The sequence below is a fragment of the Mchenga conophoros genome, linkage group LG7 (genome assembly GCF_057382185.1).
Source record: "Mchenga conophoros isolate Kocher_MC1m ecotype Shallow Benthic linkage group LG7, M_conophoros_male_GT1.1, whole genome shotgun sequence".
Taxonomy (NCBI): domain Eukaryota; kingdom Metazoa; phylum Chordata; class Actinopteri; order Cichliformes; family Cichlidae; genus Mchenga; species Mchenga conophoros.
This window is the reverse complement of record NC_140532.1, coordinates 55,774,402-55,795,468: the sequence shown is the minus strand read 5'-3', so window position 1 is coordinate 55,795,468 and position 21,067 is coordinate 55,774,402. Positions and strand designations below refer to the sequence as shown.

Here is a 21,067-nt window from a genome sequence, read left to right as displayed (position 1 = left end):
TTTCTCATGCTTTATTTCTTTATACTTTATAAATAAAAGAGCTAAAATGTGTTAAAAGAAATAAAGATTTACAGACTTTGATAATATATATTAAAATGATTATTTCCTTCACTTTTTTAAGCCTTGCAGCTGTTAGTGGATAACTGCCCTGTTCTTTGTGGAATATACACTCCAAGCTCACTGGTTTTTACTTCGTATTCAAGTCTCTTTTTAAAAAAGAAAAAGAAAATCACAATTATGTAGTTTCATTTTTAAATTCTCAGATCACCTGGAACAGGTTTTTCTACACTAAAATAAATAAACTATTTTTAACTGTAAACGAATATACATTTGGTACTTCTGGCAGATTATGGTTTTTAGTGAAAGTTCAGTTTTCCATTAAAAAAATGGATCTTTTTAACATCTTAACCTGGAATCTGAAAACAATTCGCATGAAAAGACTAAAAACAACAGTGAGTTAAGTTTGTTCTGCTGTATGTGAGAAGTAAACTAAAACAGACTACAATGTGTGTCCATAGCAAAGAAAGATCATGTCGCACAATACAACAGTGTTGACTCATGGATGTGCTTTTAATATGCTTTTGGAGAACAGCAGAGCTTTCTGGCACAGGAAATGTCAGCTTTTAGTACGCTTTTGCTGACAATAGAATAGAGTAGAATATCACAAGATTATTTTGTGTTGACATTTTTTTCATACTATCAGGACAGCGAATAATTTTACCCAATAAACACAACCATGGTGTGCAAAAGACATATTGGCAGGAAAACTAAAGCCATAACATACACACAGACAAATACACAGCGACAACAGACTGACAATGCAAACAAGTCCACAATTGTAAATACGGGACTCCAAACGAAGCGTAAACGTAGATGTACAGCACAGAACCTGCAAAGTACACAGAGTTAACAACCTTGTACACACAGAGTCTGTTCTTTAAGCTCACTGTTCGAAAAAGCAGCTTAATGTTGTTAAAGTTGGGTCCTACTCACCCTCTAGCAGTAAGACAGCTTGCTTCCGGAAGATCTTCACCAGCATGTCATTTAAATCAATTTCTTGAAGCTTGCCCAATAGTTGCTCTTCATTGCGACACACTTTCTCCTGAGCGTAAAGGCCGTCTGGCATCACTCTCTGCTGCCCCAGTCCAATGAGAGCTGTCTCCACGGCCAACGACAGGAAAGACTCTCCTTCTTCCAAGAAACGCTGCGCTGGGAAAACCGGATGCTCCGTCCATCTGCCTGAACCCAGCGAGCCTGAGGGTAAGAGAGAGAGTTGGGAGGAGGACAGGGTGAGAGATGACTTAGCAAGGACAATGTCCCCTTTGGGGTGCAGATTGAGCTGAGTATTGATAAATCTACTGATCTGTTTGTTCATTCTCGTGTTCCATTTTCCTCACTGTGTACCCTCCTGATGGTAATCATGTGTTTTAATGGTTTAATGATGTCTTGGCAGACCTTACAGTTCATCCCAGGAGAATTAACAGTCCCTAATGAGCGCGCGCACACACACACGCACAGTTATAAATAGCACAGGCTTAATTGAAAACCTTCCCACCAAAAAAAAAGCCTTATATTCACTACAAAAAGTTCCTTCACTTCTTGAACTCATATTGACAACTCATATTTTTACCCATCAATCTACACTCAATAAACCTTACGAAGTAAAGGTCCAAGAGTCTCAATGCAAACCACCACAGCTGAAGTGTGTATGAGCAGTGTATGTATGATACACAACACTTTGGTATCAAACAATTTCTCTTTATAGTTGGTGCTTTGATACCATCTAATCTTTTCATAGAGTTCGTCATACATCTAAAAAGAGAAGCCCTCTGCAGAGAAAAAAAACATGCAAACCAACTCAACAGCACTGCACTAGTTAGACCTTTACAGTAAAACAGCTGGATGAGTCAGTCTGAGCAAAATATTTATGACTGCTAAGAGCTTAAGAAATTGTATATAAAGGGCTGAGAGAACACGAGGAAAAAAGACAGCTAAGTGAAGGATGGTGGCAGTAGCTCCCTGCTGTGGTGGTGCTTCTAAGAAGGGGAAAGGGTAAGGGAGATCAGTTAGGACTAAGAGAATAAATGCAGCCAAACAGAATTTCTTAAAGAAACCCCCCCCCCCCCAGAGACCAAAGACTGGGACTACAGTTCAGCTTTTAGCGTAACAAGAATCTAAACTGGCAAAGATAATAATGGAATGGTCTCAGGACAAGTCTTTAGGGCTGAAGTTGAGTGTCTCAGCCAACACCCCACAGACTACCTGTGGAAAACTCTGAATACAGCAGTTCAGATGCTTGCCATGCCATCCTGCCAAGCCTGACAAGAGGTAGAAAACAAAATGGGATGAACTGCCCAAATCTAGGTGCTGCATCTTGGAGACCTCCACCCTCGACAGGAAAAGCCTGTGGAGGCTTTTCCAACATGACACAATTACATAACTGCAGCTAAGGGTACCTCTACAAAGTACTGAATTAAGTCTCTGAAAACTTCTTTTAATAAGGGGATTTCAGTTTTCATTAAGAATTCATTGTAGATTGATGGTGATTAAAATCAGGGTTATGTTTTTAAAATTAAATCTAGAACATAAAAATGAAGGGCCCTGAGCAGTTCCTGAAGAAACTGTTCTTTACAAGCAAAACCGAGTGCTAATGTGACGTCTGTTCTGGCTACAGTACGCTGAAATTCGTCTCGCTGAGCTCCCTGCATAATTAATGCATTTTAATTGGAGTGTTTTTCCTGCTGCATTTCTTATTCATGAGCTGTTATTGGAGGATGACTGGAGGCCAATCAGCATGTCTGTGTCAACTGTGCTGATTGTGACCTGAGGGCCTGCAGCTCTGACAGAGAAGATACAATCACTGCAGTGTAAATGTTGGAGGCACACTCTGGAAAATGAGTATGAGTATGAGTGTGTGTGTGTGTGTGTGTGTGTGTGTGTGTGTGTGTGTGTGTGTGTGTGTGTGTGTGTGTGTAACATCTGCAGCAAAGGAAAGCAACCATACATACATAATCACTTGAGTATTTTCATTTTCAGCTACAGTATATTTCTATATCATTGCATTCAGAGAACAATATTGTACTTTCTACTACCACTACATTTCTTTGACTTTGCATCCTATGGTAACACTACAAAATCCAATAAAATGTTAAAGCTCATCAGTGACTCACCATACTTTTGCCCTATTACCTCTTAAAAATGTGTGCCTTGTAGGGTTCTCTAGGTAATTTCAGCAAACACACATCTTCCATAAATATTATCAACCCAAAAAAGGACATGAAAATATCTCACAAAAGAATTAGAGCAAACAAAGGCACCCGTCTTCAGAAAGACTTTTGGCACCAGAGGATGTGAGCGATCTGCACGCACCTGAGAAATCAAGCAGAATTCCCTCCTCGCTGCCCCTCCCCATCTCCATGAGGGTGCTGAAAAGAGTGCCGATGGGGTCCAGAGGGTGGCCCACCCATCCTTCCAGGTTGGTGACTGCTGTAATTCCTCTGTTTAGCAGCTCTGCAGTAACACAAAGACACTAAGTATTAGTTTATAACATTAGTTTAGGCAGGCTAGGAAGACCATGTCATGATGCTGAATAAGCCTAAAACATCCATGTATCTCATATAGGGTGTACTATTTAACTGACTTAAGCCTGCACACATTTCTGCAAGCCCCTTTGCAACCCAAATCCACCACACATCCTCTTTTCCTGTTGTTTCTATATTGTCTTTTTTTAATATTTCCTGTTGTTTCTATATTGTCTTTTTTAAATATTTCCTGTCACCAGAACAGAGTCGGATATAAATTCCTGCATATGAAATAATCTTTCATGGTCGTAAATGACTGTTGATGAACTGTTGACATTCTGGTGTTAAACTGATAGAAAGTGTCACAGAAAACTAAATACAGCTTGTATGCATATCTAAAAAGGGTCTCCAGCAACAGATGTTGTGACCCCCACAGAGCTATGATGTCAGTGTCATTGAAGGAATACATAGATAGGAATATATAGATACAGATACGCAGAGACACTTTAATCTACTCCATAAAGCACAAAAAACAAATAACCTGTGGAAAAGGTCTCCAAGATGCAGTTCCACTTAATCCACACATGCAAATTTCTAGGTCTGTATTTTTATTCTACAGCTCTGTTGGCATAGTTTTGCATGATTTACAGTTAATAAAAAGCCCCTATTTATGTTAGACCGGTTTTTCATAGAGAACTTTAAGTGAGCCACAGGGCTCCACCAACAGAGTAATTGAGCCCCAAATAAATGTTTCCCATGAATGTTCAAGCCCAAATTTGAATTATACAAGCAGATAACACCAATAACCTTAACAAACAAACAAAAAAAACAAGAGCAATCGAACAGATGGCTGTTTGTAAAGATGCGTGAACATTTGCACTTTAGTTCAATGCAAAATAATGTTTTTGCATTTGTTGCATACGTGCTTGATTGGCCAAGTTCCTGTAAGAGGGAAACCTAAATGAGAGCAAGCGAGGATGTGTTCTTCTTCGCGGGTGAACAGACGTTGTGTATACAGATAATACAGCAGTAAAATGAAAACAGACTTTGGAGGGCACTGATTAAAAGTAGGAAAGCAAAACTAAAGAGCACATTAAAAGAGGGTACACTGACCTTTTTTGTGGGAGCGAAAGAGCTCCAGCTGTTTCTGCTGCTGCCGCCGCAGTGTGTTGACGATGGCGATGGCCAGCCTGAGCGCTTCTTTGGGGTATCCGTGTGATCTCAGGGCATCCACTCGGGCACACGCTGTAGGGACGTGCTCTGTGGGAAGGAGAAGTTATTTCATTTGTATTCCTTCTGCTTTTTTTTCTACATTTATTTCTTGTTATCTCTAACCACAACTCTTCTCTCTCACCATGCCACAAAGGCCACCCTCGGGTGTCGAAGAGGGACGAGTCGAGGTTCTCATGGTAGCAGTAGTTGGTGTAGTGGTCCTCCGTGATGATGTTTTGCAGGTGGGGGTCCTGCCAGTGCAGGTCGCAGGCCTCGATGGCTCGTGTGAAGACCGTCCGGTGAGGCCGAGACAGCGAGTCTGTGAGAGACGTCAGATGTTTTTAAACGTCAAGCTACGAGGTAGTGGAGTGTGGTGGTTTATTTTGTGTGCCTAATTAGATCATTTAATCAACATAGTTTGATGATAAAGGCAAAGCAATTTATTAATTAAATTTCCATCTGAGAAATATATTTGAAGCCTACATGATACTGGTTCCCTTCGGGTTCCTCCTATGGCCACCTGAGGCTGACTCTGAGGTCAAGCGCAAACTTTTTTTTTGATTTGATAAATTTAGGAATGATCAGGGGTTAAAATGACCAGGAGTTAAAAGGCATGTTTACAGCCTAGTACAAAAGTCCTGATGGATGGTTTCATTTTTGTGACACAGTTATATTTCCAGTCTTAGATTTCCCAAAGTGCTATAAAAGCTGAATACAAAAGTTTAAGATTGCTTGAAAAATGGCAAAAAAAAAAATCATATTTTGCATGGTTGGATCTTAACAAGGTTCCAAGTAGAGCTTCAACATGCAACAAAAAGACATGGCAGTGAGAGAAAACTTTTTTTTGAGCATTCAATTTATTGATCGGGAGTGTATATGAAAAAGACAGAGAATAAGAGAGTGACAAGATGTATAATGAATAAGTTGAATAAGTTGAACTGAAAAAAGGTCAGTAACATAACAAGTGCAGCGTGTTACAGGCAAAAATCTCAGCAGTAATAAAAGGTCCCTTCAGCTCATTTGAAACATTTTTATTATTGCCTGAAAGAAACATTAATTTCGCTGGATTTTCTCCGATTTAGCTAAAGCTGAGGAGAGAATAGAGCCAGAAAAAGCTTCAGGACCTCAAATGTGTTATTAGGATCATTCTATTAGTAAAAAGGTAAAAAGCCTCACGGCCGCCGAGATTGAAAGGAGACTTGATTTTTTATTTTTTTTTGGGGGGGGGGGGCAGTGCTGCTGGAGATTGGACAAAGAAATGATGTGATGCAGGAGAGCGTCTGGGAATAAAACAATAGGAAGACATATTTCTGCCTGGTGTCATCTCACCTGGGTTACCAGCAGGGCCCTGGGGCAGAACGTTGGTCAGATTGGTCAGTTCGCTACTATGGTTACCGTCCTCCAAGGGGCAGACATCCACGCTGTTCCACCTGCGAAGCTGACGTAGCCAGAAAGCCTTCTGCTCAGGTTTGCAGTGGGGGTTCAGCACGATGCACATCCACAGGGCCCCTGCACACACATATCCAGATATATTACACTTACAAACTTTGCTCTCCTCTTCTGAGACTTGCAGCAAGAGAACAGAATGAAAAAAAAAAAAAAAGGAATTTAATAATCCATAAAGTTTTGTAGCTTCAAGTTAACTTGTTAAATAATTGAGGGCTGCTGCTAGCCAATACTTTCATTATTGATTAAACTGTTGATTATGCTGGTTTATAAATCATGAGATTGTTTTGTGCTCAGTTGAACCGGCAACCTTAAGGGCTGAAAAATGAAGCAAACATGGAAGTGCCAAAAAAAAAAAGAAATACAACAAAGGATCTGCAGTTCCCCTAATGGCCACTTGAGGCTTTCTGCAAAAGCAGACCATTTACCTCCCCTGTTAAACTCTGACAGCCAATTTCAGTTTCAAATTTCAGTACAGCTAATTTCCCGTTACAAAACATCAGAGAGCTGTTTTTGTTTTAATAACTCACCCTTTTTGATACTGACAAAGCTTAAAATTTGAGGTGACTACTTTGACTGATGGATAAGCCGACACTGGCAAGTGTAGCTATTAGCCTCACCTGCACGAGCTGAAGTCACCTTTTCATGTAAATTATAGCAGATTATAGCAGATTATAGCAGATTATAGCATTTTAATGAAATTATCTGTCAAGTAATATAGCTTGCTGTGTGATTGAGACCATCAAAGAAGTCTATGCTTCGACCGCTAAGCGCTAATCAGCAGCTATCCATGCCTGTGTGGATGCGTTTGCATATGTTTTAGTTTATCAGTTCAGCTTGCTAGCACATGCTTGTCAGCATTAGTTAGTAACTAAGTACATCATAGGCTTCTCTAAATATGGTTATTTCTAGCTCTGGAAAAACTAACACCAACAGCCAAAAGAATAAAGGTGAATCCTGCAGATGATTAGGCTCTGTCCATCTTCGATATACAGTCTATAGGCTTGTAACGTCAAGTCAAGAATCAGTTTGCTGTCATATTAGATCAATAAAAGCTCAAAAGCTGGAACCAAAAAAAGCTTTTTTAAACAAACAAACAAACAAACAAACAAACAAACAAACATAACACAGTTGAAAGACAGTTTTGGACCAGCATTTTACATATCCAACCAAACAGATGGATATATTTTTATGTTATCGACTAAGCAATCAAAGCTGAAACCTGAATTGATAAGACAGCAGGAAATATTCATATTGTTGTTGTAACCAAATTCGAGAAAGTGCCAATTTGTTCTGAACAGTCCAAGCATGTGCTGCTAATATATGATGTTCTGTTTTGTGTGACAAAATGACCACAAAAGGAAAAAGACTAAAATCAGTAAGTGATTATGCCAATTCAATTCCTGATGCTGTATTACTCAATTAATTGTTGCAGCTCCATAAACAATTGGGAGATTAATTGCACTGTTGGCTAAAACCATGAAGACAGTAGTGAAAAAAAATAACACACACACACACACACACACACACTCAAAGAGGCTGAAGAAGGATGAAGGGAATAATGACTATGTTAGGGCAAAACGAAATTGAAAAAAAAAAAGAAAAAAGAAGATGTCCAAAAAAAAGAGAAGACAAGTGGTGAGGGGAGGGATGAAGTGAATACAGGAGGGAGGGAGGGAGGGAGGCTCACAATGAGGGGGAAGGGGAAGGAGGAGACAGGCTTTATCCTCTGTCTCTTTGTTAGGGGTGCACCAAGGACAACACGGAGGAGGGAAAACAGCAGGGCGACGTCACACGTGAGTGACGAAATGCAGAGAAAGAATCTTCAACAGCAACACACAGGGGAAGGAAAGGAAACAGAAGATGGGGAAATAAGTAAAACATTAATATTTACGATTTAAGATTTAATATTAGAATTTTTATAAAAAGGACTTAAATGTTCATGAAAACAGGATTTTGAGTTTGTTTTTAAGGGAAATCTGAGTTATCTTTGATCACAAGCAAATAGGTCAGCTTTACACTTGGAGTCTGGCTGGTTTTGTTTCGTTTTTGGTCTGTTTCTGCAAAAGGAACAGTCACCATCTGGGACAAGCGATTAGAATCAGCCATAGACTGTATATAAAAGATGGGCGAATCCTGATGTCACCTATTAGCAAACTCCTGTTATGAGGCCTCAAATGGACCATCACATCAGTCTTGATTCGATTTGTTTTTTGTATTTTTGTTTGTTTGGTTTTTTAAACAGGATGTCACTTGTTTTATCCGGGAGCATAATTTACAAAATTCATATGACACTGTATTCAATAAGACGTAAAACTACCGATTGAGATAATAAACTTATCAGGAAAGTGTTTACTGAGGTCATAGAGTAGGGGAGACAAAGAGTTATTTTTCTATAGACTTCTACATAGCAAGAGTTCTTTTTGCAAACAGTGGAGTTTCCCCCTGCTAGAGAACAGGAAAAAAAAATCAGGTAAATAAGCTTATTGCTCACATAAACGTATAAAAACTAGCGGTGGATGAATGCAAAGGATTTCACATTCTTTATCTTGCAAGATTTTGAATCTCAGAATTTCAAAATGTATTTCTGTAATAAATGGTAATAAACAATAGGACATCTAAGGGTTAAGAGAATCATAAGAAAAAGACAGCTGGTTGAACTGCACTGTAGCCGCTCACATACTAAAGCTGCCACAAATTGGTTGAAATTCTGTTTGTGTGCCTGTTATCACTGTACCTAGTTCGTCCCACAGCTGCCTGTACTTGTCAGTCATGGCCGTCCCCTGTTGCCTCCACAGCGCCAATCTAGGGTCACCCATGAACTGCTCTGTGATCAGTGTTAACATGCGAGCTCCATTGGAGTCCCTCATCTTCAGCATCTCTCTCACCTGCAGAGACAACGTCACTGTGAGTAAACGGTATATATCACTTTTATTTAATCAGATAATAGGATCAAAATCAAGGTGACAGTTCTGGATTATTTTAATTTCACCAAAGAAATAAAACACTTTTAATGTAAATGATAAAAGACCAAGCATGGATCATTCTGGTACCCCTTAAGGTATTAAATTTGGAAGGTGTTTTGACTATCAGTGCAAATAGCTTGTAGAGTATCAGAATAAATATACATAAAATCAACAAAATCACCGTACATATAAGACATGATGTGATTAGTGGGTCAGTACCTTGCTGAACAGTAAGTTGAGCTGCTTTCCTGAGCCATGGTACCCGCCCTGGGAGAGAAAGAGCTTGACCTGTTCCTGGACTTGCTCCTCATCCAGATGCCAACAGTTCTCGTCATCTACACTTGCCCCCGCTGTCGGATCAGGAGCTCCTGCAGTGAATGAAAATGAATAAGTCAGTAACTCTTAACAACAACTAGATGTCCTCATAAAAAACTGATTTGATGCAGTGCAAAACAGTATGTAATGTGAAAGCATCAAAAGCACAAGTACTTATATATTCGTATGTCCATTAATGCATATGGTCTTATTATTTTAAACAATGATTAAACAACTTGCGCTGATTTCCAAACAAGTGTCTTTTCAGGGAAGAGCACAAAATGAATATGGCACCATCAGCATATCTACTAGTTTACTTTTTGCATTAAAGCATTAGTGCTGTGCAAGCTTAAATGCTGATCAATAGTGAAAATAATGCAAAATCTGCAACAATAAGCATTCTACATGAGCAAAGAGTGCATCCTTCATTTCTAACGCTTAACACCCAACTCCAGGGAATATATAATCCATAAGGTTTATGCTAAATATGTTCCACTATAAGTACACACTTAGTCATCCTTATATTCTGATAACCAGTTATTTAAATCATAATTTAAACATTCATATACTTAAAAGATTTAATTTGTCAACCTGGGATTCAGAAAGTTAAAATGGACAATTTCGCGATGTTCTGACATTTTAAGGGTAAAATGATTCATCAGTACGGGCAACAGTTTCAGCAGCAAAATTAAAATCATAGTTAGCTGCAGCACTACTTTAGATTTGTTCTGCTCAGTACAACAATCTACATAAGACCATTAATACTAAAGTAATTCAGAAACACACAGGTACATTTTCAGGCAGATAATTTGTTCAAGAAGGTAATTTTCAGTTTAATTTTAAGATACTAAAGCTACATATACAAGAGATGCTTTTTAGCATAAGATAATGTATTCAGGCAGACGTTTGCTCAAATATATATGAAATGGGGACTTATGTGTCACAATGTATCACAAATACACACAAAGAAAGTCTCCTTCTTATATGCTGTAGTACAGGTGCACTTACATACACAGTACATATGGAGATGACAACTGGAAATCCACTGATGGAAGATGAAGAAAATCTAATCTAATCCAGGTACATGGATTTATTTGTGTCTGTTTCTGTGTTTATGGACAGCCTGGTCTTTGTCTAAAATCACAAACCACCCTTAAAGCAGTGGCTCCACTCACCGTGGACCTGGTTGATCTCTGAGTTCTGTGACAGTATTTCATCTGCCAGCTTCTGTGCTGTCGGCAGCACATCTGTGTGATGCACTGTGATAAGGTACTGAACAAACTTCTGCAGTTGATCTCTGTTCATTTGGAATAGAGTCTCTGAGATGGGCAGGCGCAGTTTGACCTGCTCTGGCTTCCGTACTCGGTACAGTGAGAGTGCCACAACGTGGGCACAGTAAAAAATGTCCTTGTTGCCGCAGCTGCATGTCACTGCTGTGATTTTGCAGCGGTCGAAGCTGACGCTCACATTGCAGACTAGCTCTGGCTCAGAGGGTGTAGCGGGTTCCCTTACTGTGCCACTGAGGTGAAAACCTGCAAAGAGACAGAAATGACCATTAGAAATTAATCGCACCATGTATTTTCATGTACATAATTTCACCATGTACATAATCACAAACCACGGCTTAAAATTAAAATAAGATATACTTTGTTTATTTATAATTTCCAACAAACCTGCATCCAGCATAGAACTCAAACCCACAATTTTGAGATTAAAAGTCTCATGCAATATCTACTGAGCTACCGAGGATCTGTGCTGGGTCCTTAACTGTTTACACTCAAAATATTCTTTTTCTTTCTTTTTTTTTTTAAGGAAAAGGCCAGTTGCCCTTACAATATAAGGTACCTTAAGACAAATATGTGTTCTAGGACTTTTTAAATAAAACTTAAAGTGAATTGAAGCTTATTGTTGTTATAATTGTATCCAATACAATAATATCATATAATATATGTTTGGTAACATATTACACTATATAATATAATGTAACTACTTTTGGGATTAAGGAGCTAGTGAGAGTACTCCAAAACAGTCAGTTAAACAATGAGCTGCCAGATTATGGTAATAATTCACTACAAATGTATCCCTTCATACAACTATTTTTATCTTTGGATGTTGTTCAGAATGATCCTATTCTCGTTCTTTGGTTCTACCTTAATTTCACGTGATCGACAAAGTGCTGCCCAGGTGAAAAAAATGGACACAAAAAAGGTAAAGGGCACGACTGAGTGCAAAGACCAAAATTTTCTCATTTCCTTTTCATTTCCTTTCCACAACACCTTCAGTGTTTACCTTATCCTCACCAGCACTTCAGCAAAGACAGGATCGTTCACAGGCACTGAGAACTGTTATTGTATTGTGAACCTATGGCCCTCTCATGGCCAAAATGTACAGGCCTCTGTGTGTTTGGGAAAAAAAGAATTTAAAAAAACGTATTTTAATGTGAATGTGACCTTGAATTTACTCTTCCCAGCTTAGGGGTTTTGACAGGGAAAAAACATAAATAAAAGCCAAATGTGACAAATACAGATTCAAAAGAACAGCAACACCACGTGGGAGTGAGGTTTAAATATGTGTTGAGTTTTGAGAGCCATAACAGATGGACATGTTTTGGCAGAATATGACAATGCAACAAGTACTTTATGGGTAAAATTCTTCTGTAATTAGAATAAATGGGCAATCTGACTGAGTTAGTGGGTTATCAGTTGATGACAGATGGTTTCATAAACTCAGCCAGAGCTAAACTGATATAAACAATTTCATTTAGTCTGTACTGTTTTAATCTTACTACAGGGAGCACATGCATAGCTCATTTTACGATACACAGGCAGAACAGTGGCTTATTTAGACCTCGAATCGCAGGAGCATGATGTACGTCTTGCATCATGTTGTCATTCAAACTGAAAATCATGTAACGTGGCCAACAGGGAGGCTGATAAGCCTCCATGCCAGACAGTGACAGATGACAGACAGCATTATTAGATGGTCGCTTGAGCCAAAGAAAATGGGAAATGCATTAAAGAGCCAACCTTCTGTCAGATGCTGTCTATGTAATCGTTTGAAAGCAGACAGAAAGAGATTTAAATCATATCTCTTTAGAAATGAGATGTCTTTAGAAAGTGATGTTAAGATATTCAACCAAGACTAACACACACACACACACACTTATATTCCTTATTCTAACTGTATCTGTATGATATCCGGTCATCTCAGGCATACATCTCTGGCTGTGAGGACTGAAGCCCCACGTATGAACTTTCTGTTTGTCAAAAGCAGTCAGTCAGTCAGAACAAAGTTGGCTTTAAGATAGAGGGAATGGAGCTAAAACAGCTTCTTTTTTTCCAGACAGAGGATGAACTAATGGGATACACGAGGGAGGAGATCAAGATTATTTCAACTGTGAGTCAGCAATAGAGTCCAAGAATAAAAATAGTGAACTGGAAACTAGCATTATAAGTCTGCTTTAAGCATATTAAAGAGATTCCAATACACTTTCTGTACAGTCAGCAATCATTTAGCTTGTGCAAAGGCTGCATGAGTTGAAAAAGAGCAAGACCAGATGCTAGCTAACTTTAGCTAACATTAGCTATCAGCTTCTGGTCTTTTCAGGCCAAGTAATGACACACCAACAAAACCCGAGTACAGTAAGTGAGCACGAGTGTTCTACTCCCTGCAAGTTCACTTTTTCTCACCAAATCTCATAGTACAAATTTGTTTACTGTTAAATAAACGCAAAAATGTTTTCAAAGCCTTCCTATATCGAATAACATCATAAATGTAAAATCTGTGGCTCAACTTCTTTGAAACCAGAGATCAAACTAAAAAGAAGAGAGATCAAGAGAGGCGCGAGTGTTTTTATGGACAGCACTAAATCTGTGTCACAGCTATGAGTATTTGCAGCAATATCGCTATGACGCACGTGGTCACATATTTATAGCTATTAATGTTAGTGCTGAATGCAACTTCTGCAGTTGCAACATCAAAATCGGATGTTCCCTTGCTCGGTAAAAGAAGCGAACAAGAGTAGGTGTTTGTCTGCAGATGTGATGGTGCTTTGTGAGAAAAAACAAAAGAGGCGGAAGGACTACAAGACAATATCTGAGAGTGAAACTTGTATAGAAATAGAAAAGAAAAAAACTAAGGTGTTTCAGTTCTTTCTGCTTTTCCAGTTGAGCAGACACTCAGTCAACCACACAACCACCAGTCCACATCCTGTCTTTTTTTTTTTTTTTTTTTTAAATACAGACACACACATACACAACACACACACACGAGATGAAATGTGTGGTGCTCTCCGTTACGCCGCCCTGCCCCAGTCATGCCTGGCCTACAGCTGAACCACTGACGTAACAGAAAGAGAGTGACTCGAGAGGAGGGAGGAGGCCACCACTGTGCTGCTGGAAAAATCGGTATGCCCTCAGCTGAGTGTGTCAGTGAGCACATGCAGGAGTTGCTTGGCGGCGAGCCAAAGCCCTGAGCTCAGCATTCTGTAATGCACTTCCTCGCTCTCTCTGTCTGCTCTTCACAGCTTGCATAATACAGCTCTGTACACCACATAGCAACCATACTTAACTCCTTCCCTCCCAACACATATGGAAACTAGTCTGGAGCATTTTAAGAACTAAAGCTGGAGATGTGATGCAGTAGAAATGCAAAGACGTTTTTTATATTTATGTTACCTATACTTCCATTTAGGGGGGTGATAGTTACATGGGTAATTGTTACTGTTGTGCTACTTTATTCCACTTTGACCACTAGAGAAGTGATTGTTACATTTACCCCTAATTCTGCGCTGCTAAATATAAGAGCTCTCCATGAATGAAATCTCAAGGACTGCTATTGGTCTTTGGGGCACTTTGGGAACCCTGGAACTAATGCATACTACCGGTTTGTTTTCTAAGTAATGATACTGCAGTTCACCAGTGTCGAGGTGTAATTTCAAGGTATGGAGGTCTTCTACTGTACAAGTACCTAACAACCCTGGAATCCACCACTGGTTCTTCTTGAGATTGCTTGGTTGATGAAACTGGTTGCAACTCTTTGCAAGAGAGGTCACAAACAGAGTCAACCACTATTCATTTCCTCACAGTTTTAAGTTGCACCAAGGTCGGTGCGTAAGATGTCAATTTATCTGCAAATGGTCACCAACTACTTGCTAAGTGTTAGTGAAATAAACACTAACCAGAAAGAGAGCGTATTTATCCTTAAAGTAAAAGCTGCTTCTTTGGAAGCGTTGGTTTCAACAATAAGACAAAACGTTTACTTTGAAGTTCTCCGATTCTGGTTTGCGACACGCTTTTTCAAGTTTCACTATAACTCAGTGGTTAGTTAGTGACTGTTTGCATACATGTAGGCATCTTCTATGAAAACTACAGGCAAACACCACAATCTGCTGGTCCAGCACCCCCTGTGCAACTAATTTCACCCAGCGACAGCGAGGAATCTCCTGCAACCACTCGCCAACCAATCAGGAACAAATTTTATTTCTCTAGTGAAATTTGGTTTCTAGGGGGTCACTAACCAGCATCTAGCCTTATGTGAGTGAGGCCTCTGGGGCTTTGTTTCAGGAAGACGATCAAAAGAGCTTGACATTATATTAGAAAAAAAAAAAGGATGACCCAATTAATAAAAGTGTTGAGGTAGACCTTTCTGTCTGAAATCCAGCAAAGATTAAAACAGCTTAATCTAATTGTTTTAGAACAATTAGGGAAAAATAATATTTAATACTATATTTGCATTTTATTTTGTAACATTTATGTGCAGAAAGAACCAAAAGCAGGACCAAATAATAAAATAGTGGGAGGCTATTAGCATTATCTGCAATGTACATTCCGCACATAATGCTGGTTTAGTTTTCAATACCAAGCCAACCTCTTTTAGCAAGTACATACTGCATACGTGCTTGTCATATTAGTGAAGATGCTTTCTTTATTTGTTTTCGTGCATCTGAATATGCCTCAGTGCATTAAGGGCCATTGTACATGCTGTTTAAAAAGAAACTTGCTTTTAAAAGAAAATTGCTTCTTCAGATATAAAGAGAGCTGCAGATACCCTGAATACACTCGCTTGCAAAATTGAGGTTTAACACTTCACTCCCAGTTAAGCCGTCTCTATAGGATTCACTGAATCCTATAGAGACGGCTTATATAGAGGAGGAAGGGGGCTGTGGTTGAAAACAGGCATAGGATGTTAGCCTGTGAAACAGCAGTAGCTCAGCTCCATGTAGAGTTCAGCCTCAGAAGGTGTTGTGCCAGCAACTGTGAGCTTTGTTGCACACTGAAATTGTGGCTGTAAGGGGTAAGTCACCGCAGTGTGGCCAAGCATTTCAGCTAAGGTGGTATCTTGACTTTATCAGTGTGTGCATTGTGTGTTGGTTCTGGTGACAATGGGGAACCTAATCCCTCACCCATAGATACCGAGGTGCCTCTGGGGCTGTAGGAAGGAACAGTAAACAACCAATCGATAGTCACAGTGGACTCATCACCATCTGTCTTTAATTACTGGTTTTAGATCAGCTTGCACTTTCAGGGCTTTATGGTATAGCCACTAATCCTAATCGATTTTTGTGATTAATTATTTCTAGCAGTTGATTGGATCAACAAATTTTTCAAACAAATTCATGATTTCATCTTTTTTTTTTCTTGCGAGACATAACAAAACTGTTAAGGCTAATGAATGGGATGTTGTGTTATTATGCAATTTCCTTGCATTATGAGTGAAAGCCAGTCTGATCTTTTTTCTTACACTTAAGAACTTGCACTACAGCACTTATTAACAAGCGCTATGGTGCAATACCATCACAATACCATTTCTTTTTCATGTTTTCCATATGAATCATAAACAGGTGTGGGTGATGGCTTTTTACTGGTTAACGTAATCCTTATGCTCCACTGCTACAGAACTGGAGATTTAAAACTACTCATAGTTTGAACATTGGCTTAATCGGCAAGCTACATAACTCAAGTTAAAACAGTTGTAGACAACAAAATCATTAATTACAGAATTCAAATTAGAGGCATTTTTTATCTTCCTTTTTAATTTTTTAATATACACTTCCCACCTGTCAATAGCAGTAGATGTCAGCGATATGTTTATGGTTTATCCCCCTAGACTCATTCTAGTGAATTTAGTATCTCAGGAGAAACTTGAAAAAAATGTATTTAAAGATGAACTTGTTTCAGATTGAATTATATGTTAAATACACCACAATATCACACTATAGGTGACAAGACCTAAGGTCAACAATGCTGAGACATAATATTGTGAAAAAACTATTTTCTGGACTGAAGGGAAAAGAAATACAATCTATGTTAATTCTAGTTCTTATTTTAATGCAAAGTTAGTATTTAATATGTTACTGTACATGAAAGAGCCACTGTTAATAAGGTCTTCTTCTTTTCTTTTAACAGCTTGATGGTGGTGGCAACCATTAAAGGGAACTCCATAATCAACATTCTTTGTCAAATTTTTTCAGTAAACTTCCTCTACACATGCCTGAAACCTGAGCTATCCCTCTTATAATACTCATACATACTCATACTACATACCCATTTCAACCCTTGCCTCGCCTAGCACTCCCAAATCCTTCTCTCCATCATAACAAACATCTCTTTCCCTTTACCACCACAGCCCTTACATTTGAAGTCCTTTTCCTTCTCTTTAACGGTCTTTGAACATGCCTTTCCCCCTTGTCCTCTTCATTAGTCTGTGGCCAATAGGAGCACAGTTTCCACTGGCACCCCATTGGCCAACAAAACTGGAGGCAGAGGTTGTAAGCCCAGGCCTAGACAATCCGGTATGGAAATCTCATTCTTGATGATTCATGTTTTTAATTTGGCAAAATCTTTATGCCAGGAGGCCTTCTTGAAACAATCCTCCCCACTAAGACTGGCTGTGTCACTAAGAGTACACTGCCCCCACCCCCTGTGACTGGGTTGGCCACTGTCAATAAGTTAACCTGCTAGAAAAAGGGCTTGAAAGGAGCTGATGGAGGCAAACCTGAAATAAGGTCAATGAGGATTTGAGTTAACTAGGTCAATCTGTGTTCCTCTTAAGTGAACACCAAAAGCTCCTTCCTCACACCGTGAACCTCACACGCTAGCCGATAAATGTCATACCTGGTGCCAGTTCTCACAGCCCTACAGTGACTAAAAGTAATTAGTAAAAGTAAGTAAAAGTAAAAACAAGACTATAGCCAAAGACAGTGATCTCCTTCCTTGTATCCAATGTCCTGCTTTTGAAACAGAACTCTAGAAATAGCAAACTGCGATGAAATACTACACAGCTGAATGAGTCCTCCTCTGACTGAGCAGACAGAAATTCCTCAGCACTCTCAGAAAAACAAGAGGCCACCTTCACCATGCATGAGAAACTGCATACGGTCTCATCACTCCGAAAAAATAAAAATAAAAATTAGAAAACAACCCAAAAACAACAACTCCAGCAAACACCATGGAAGCCCATTTCACCATGCAATAAAAAGAGGCTGATATTTGAGTTTAACTGCTGCGATTCAGGCTCCAATGAGGCCTGTCTGGCCTGTAGCAAGGATGGGGAAAAAACTCTTATGGTTTTGAAAGAACCACTGCAGTTGGAATTACTTAATCTGGCAGTGAAAGGATAGAGAGACCAGCCTTTTAACAGCGACATACCACTCTAATAGCAGCGGCAGCAGATGAATCGATTAAGAACATAACTATCAAAGCACTTAGAGATGCTGCACTCCTTACTGCCTTCATGTAATGCAATTTGAGGACTATGAGAGCAGGTGTCACACATAGCAGTCAAGCATTTTTCCAAGTCTTGAATTGCAAAAGACTATATTATTATTTTGATTAGAGTGTAAATGATTTCTCTATTATTAAATTAATTGTTTGGACTTTAAAAGATCCAAACACTGAAAAAAAGATACATATTGATATCTAGAATAACTGCAGAATATTGTTTTTTGTAGATTAAAATCTTTTCAAATCTGATAAATCAAGCACAGTGTTACTTCAGACCAGACTTAGCAAAGATCCACGAAAATCCTGAGATCAGTAGATCCAATATCGGGTCCCATCAGCTGATACTCTTCTACTTAGCAAACTCACTATCTTAAATAGAGCGTGCTACTTAAGCTGTTTCAGCCTGTCCGTATTTGTTATGCTTCTACAAGCCACTTTGCAGCCGATATGTACAGGGTGGGCCATTTATATGGATACTCCGTAATAACATGGGAATGGTTGGTGATATTAAAGTCCTGTTTGTGGCACATTAGTATATGTGAGGGGGCAAACTCCTCAAGATGGGTGGTGACCATGGTGGCCATTTAGAAGTCGGCCATCTTGGATACAACTTTTGTTTTTTTTTCAATAGGAAGAGGGCCATGTGACACATCAAACTTATTGGTAATGTCACAAGAAAAACAATGGTGTGCTTGGTTTCAACGTAACTTTATTCTTTCATGAGTTATTTACAAGTTTCTCTTTGTTCACAGCCATTGACATGTCGAAGAGGTTAACACGTGAGGAGCAGATCGAAATTGTGTTGATATCTGGTGAACGCAGTAACCGGGTCATTGCAGCAGATTTCAATGCAAGACACCCTACGAGACCACCCATCTCCCATGCTACAGTTAGCAAACTGCTTGCTAAGTTTTGTGAAACTGGTTCAGTGTTGGATTTGCCAAAATGTGGACGCAAGAAAACTGTCACTAATGAAGAAACATCAGTGGCTGTCCTCGCTTCAGTCAGCAAGAGCCCACAGCGTAGCAAGAGCCCACAGCGTAGCATGAGCCCACAGCGTAGCATGAGCCCACAGCGTAGCATGAGCCCACAGCGCAGCACTCGCCACATGTCACTGGAGAGTGGCATTAGTCGAACATCCCTTCGGCGGATATTAGCTACTCACAAATGGCACCCTTACAAAACTCCAGCTACTGCAGCATCTCAACGAGGATGACCCAGATCGGCGCACAAAATTTGCAGAATGAGCAAAACAAAAATTGGAACAGGGCCCTCAGTTCACACAGAAGATTTTGTTCAGTGATGAGGCAAACTTTTATGTGAATGGTGAAGTTAACCAACAAAACCACCGCTATTGGTCTGACACTAACCCACATTGGATGGATCCCTCCAAGACTGTTAGAACAACAAAAGTGATGGTTTGGTGTGGTATATGGGGTACAACGATAGTGGGTCCATTCTTCATCAATGGAAACCTCAAGGTTACTGGATATTTGAAATTGCGACATGATTATGTGTTTCCCTCTTTGTGCACTGAAGCTGGCACGTTTCCTGAGTTTTTCCAGCAAGATGGTGCACCACCACATTATGGGTGCCAAGTCCGAGCATTCCTAGATGAACAGTTTCCTGGAAAGTGGATTGGTCGCTGTGGGCCAGTTGAATGGCCCCAAGGTCTCCCGATCTGACCCCCTTAGACTTTTATCTTTGGGGTCATCTGAAGGCAATTGTCTATGGTGTGAAGATACAAGATGTGCAGCACCTGAAACTACGGACACTGGATGCCTGTGCTGGCATTTCTATTTGTGCTGGCATTTTTCATTTGTATCTATCAGTGTGTGAAGAGTGGGAGAAGAGGGTTGCATTGACAATCCAACACAATGGGCAAACCACTGAACACATTTTATAAGTGGTCAGAAACTTGTCAATAACTCATGAAAGAATAAAGTTATGTTGAAACCAAGCACACCATTGTTTTTCTTGTGACATTACCAATCCGGTTGTTCAGTGATGACGCGACGAATCCTACTTCCGGGTCTAAAGTAGTCTGCGTTTAATATGGCTTTTGTGTTGTTAACATGTTTAATGTTATGTATTTTCTTCTATTTGATCTCAAAAAGCTCCTAAAACAGTCAGTGATCACTGTTGACCTCCCTTTATTACCGCTAATCATTTATTTAAGGTCAGTTTTTAAAACCTTAGGATGTAACTACAGCCCAGCCCATGCAGCAGTATATGAATGACTAACCTCGTATTGTGGATGGATTATCTCAGTTGTTCTCCTGGCTGAAGTTTGGTCCTTTTACAGCATCCTGCCATGCGATTACATTTGTTCCTGACCACCGAGAACACTCACGTTAACTTTTATCGAGTGGAAAAAAAGTTAGCTTGTTTATATTATGCTAACATAGCTGTGTCGCTAGCGGTCACGTAGCACATCATTATATACCAGCTAGCCCAACTTCAGTAACCCTACAAACGTCACTGCTGTTTAGTTTTCTGTCTTCATTTATGCTGGAAGTGATAACAGAGCTGTACGTTTTAATTTGTTTCCAAAACCCGGCAGTCAGGACATGCTATATTGTATTTAGATAGAAGCTAGCGAGCTAACTCCCTGCTAACTTCTAACTCCGTTAAATGTCATAAATTCCGTTTTCATGGATGCCTGGATGTTAAACTCAATTGTTACACCTGGTAGAGCAGAACGCTGATCATTTTATTAAAGATGAAAGACTTTAGACAGTTTTTCAACTCTCAGTAATGCCATAGTGATCGTTTGATATATGGACCTGCAGCGGAGTTTAGACCCAGACACGGCTAGTGACGTCAGACTGAACAACCGGATAAGTTTGATGTGTCATATGGCCCTCTTCCTATTGAAAAAACA

The 21,067-nt window shown here is 39.5% G+C and overlaps 1 protein-coding gene across 1 annotated transcript in view; it reads right to left on the bottom strand.

The window, feature by feature from the left end:
- LOC146571214 (zinc finger SWIM domain-containing protein 6-like) overlaps positions 1-21,067 on the bottom strand; it is a 50,834-nt gene that overhangs the window by 11,074 nt on the left and 18,693 nt on the right. The window contains exons 2-9 of the mRNA XM_085280294.1: positions 10,636-10,992; positions 9,365-9,513; positions 8,917-9,067; positions 6,063-6,242; positions 4,876-5,052; positions 4,635-4,781; positions 3,370-3,510; positions 994-1,254 (exon numbers count right to left, since the gene is read on the bottom strand). Of these exons, the coding sequence (XP_085136420.1) occupies positions 994-1,254; positions 3,370-3,510; positions 4,635-4,781; positions 4,876-5,052; positions 6,063-6,242; positions 8,917-9,067; positions 9,365-9,513; positions 10,636-10,992 (1,563 nt within the window). The remainder of the gene's footprint in view (positions 1-993; positions 1,255-3,369; positions 3,511-4,634; positions 4,782-4,875; positions 5,053-6,062; positions 6,243-8,916; positions 9,068-9,364; positions 9,514-10,635; positions 10,993-21,067) is intronic.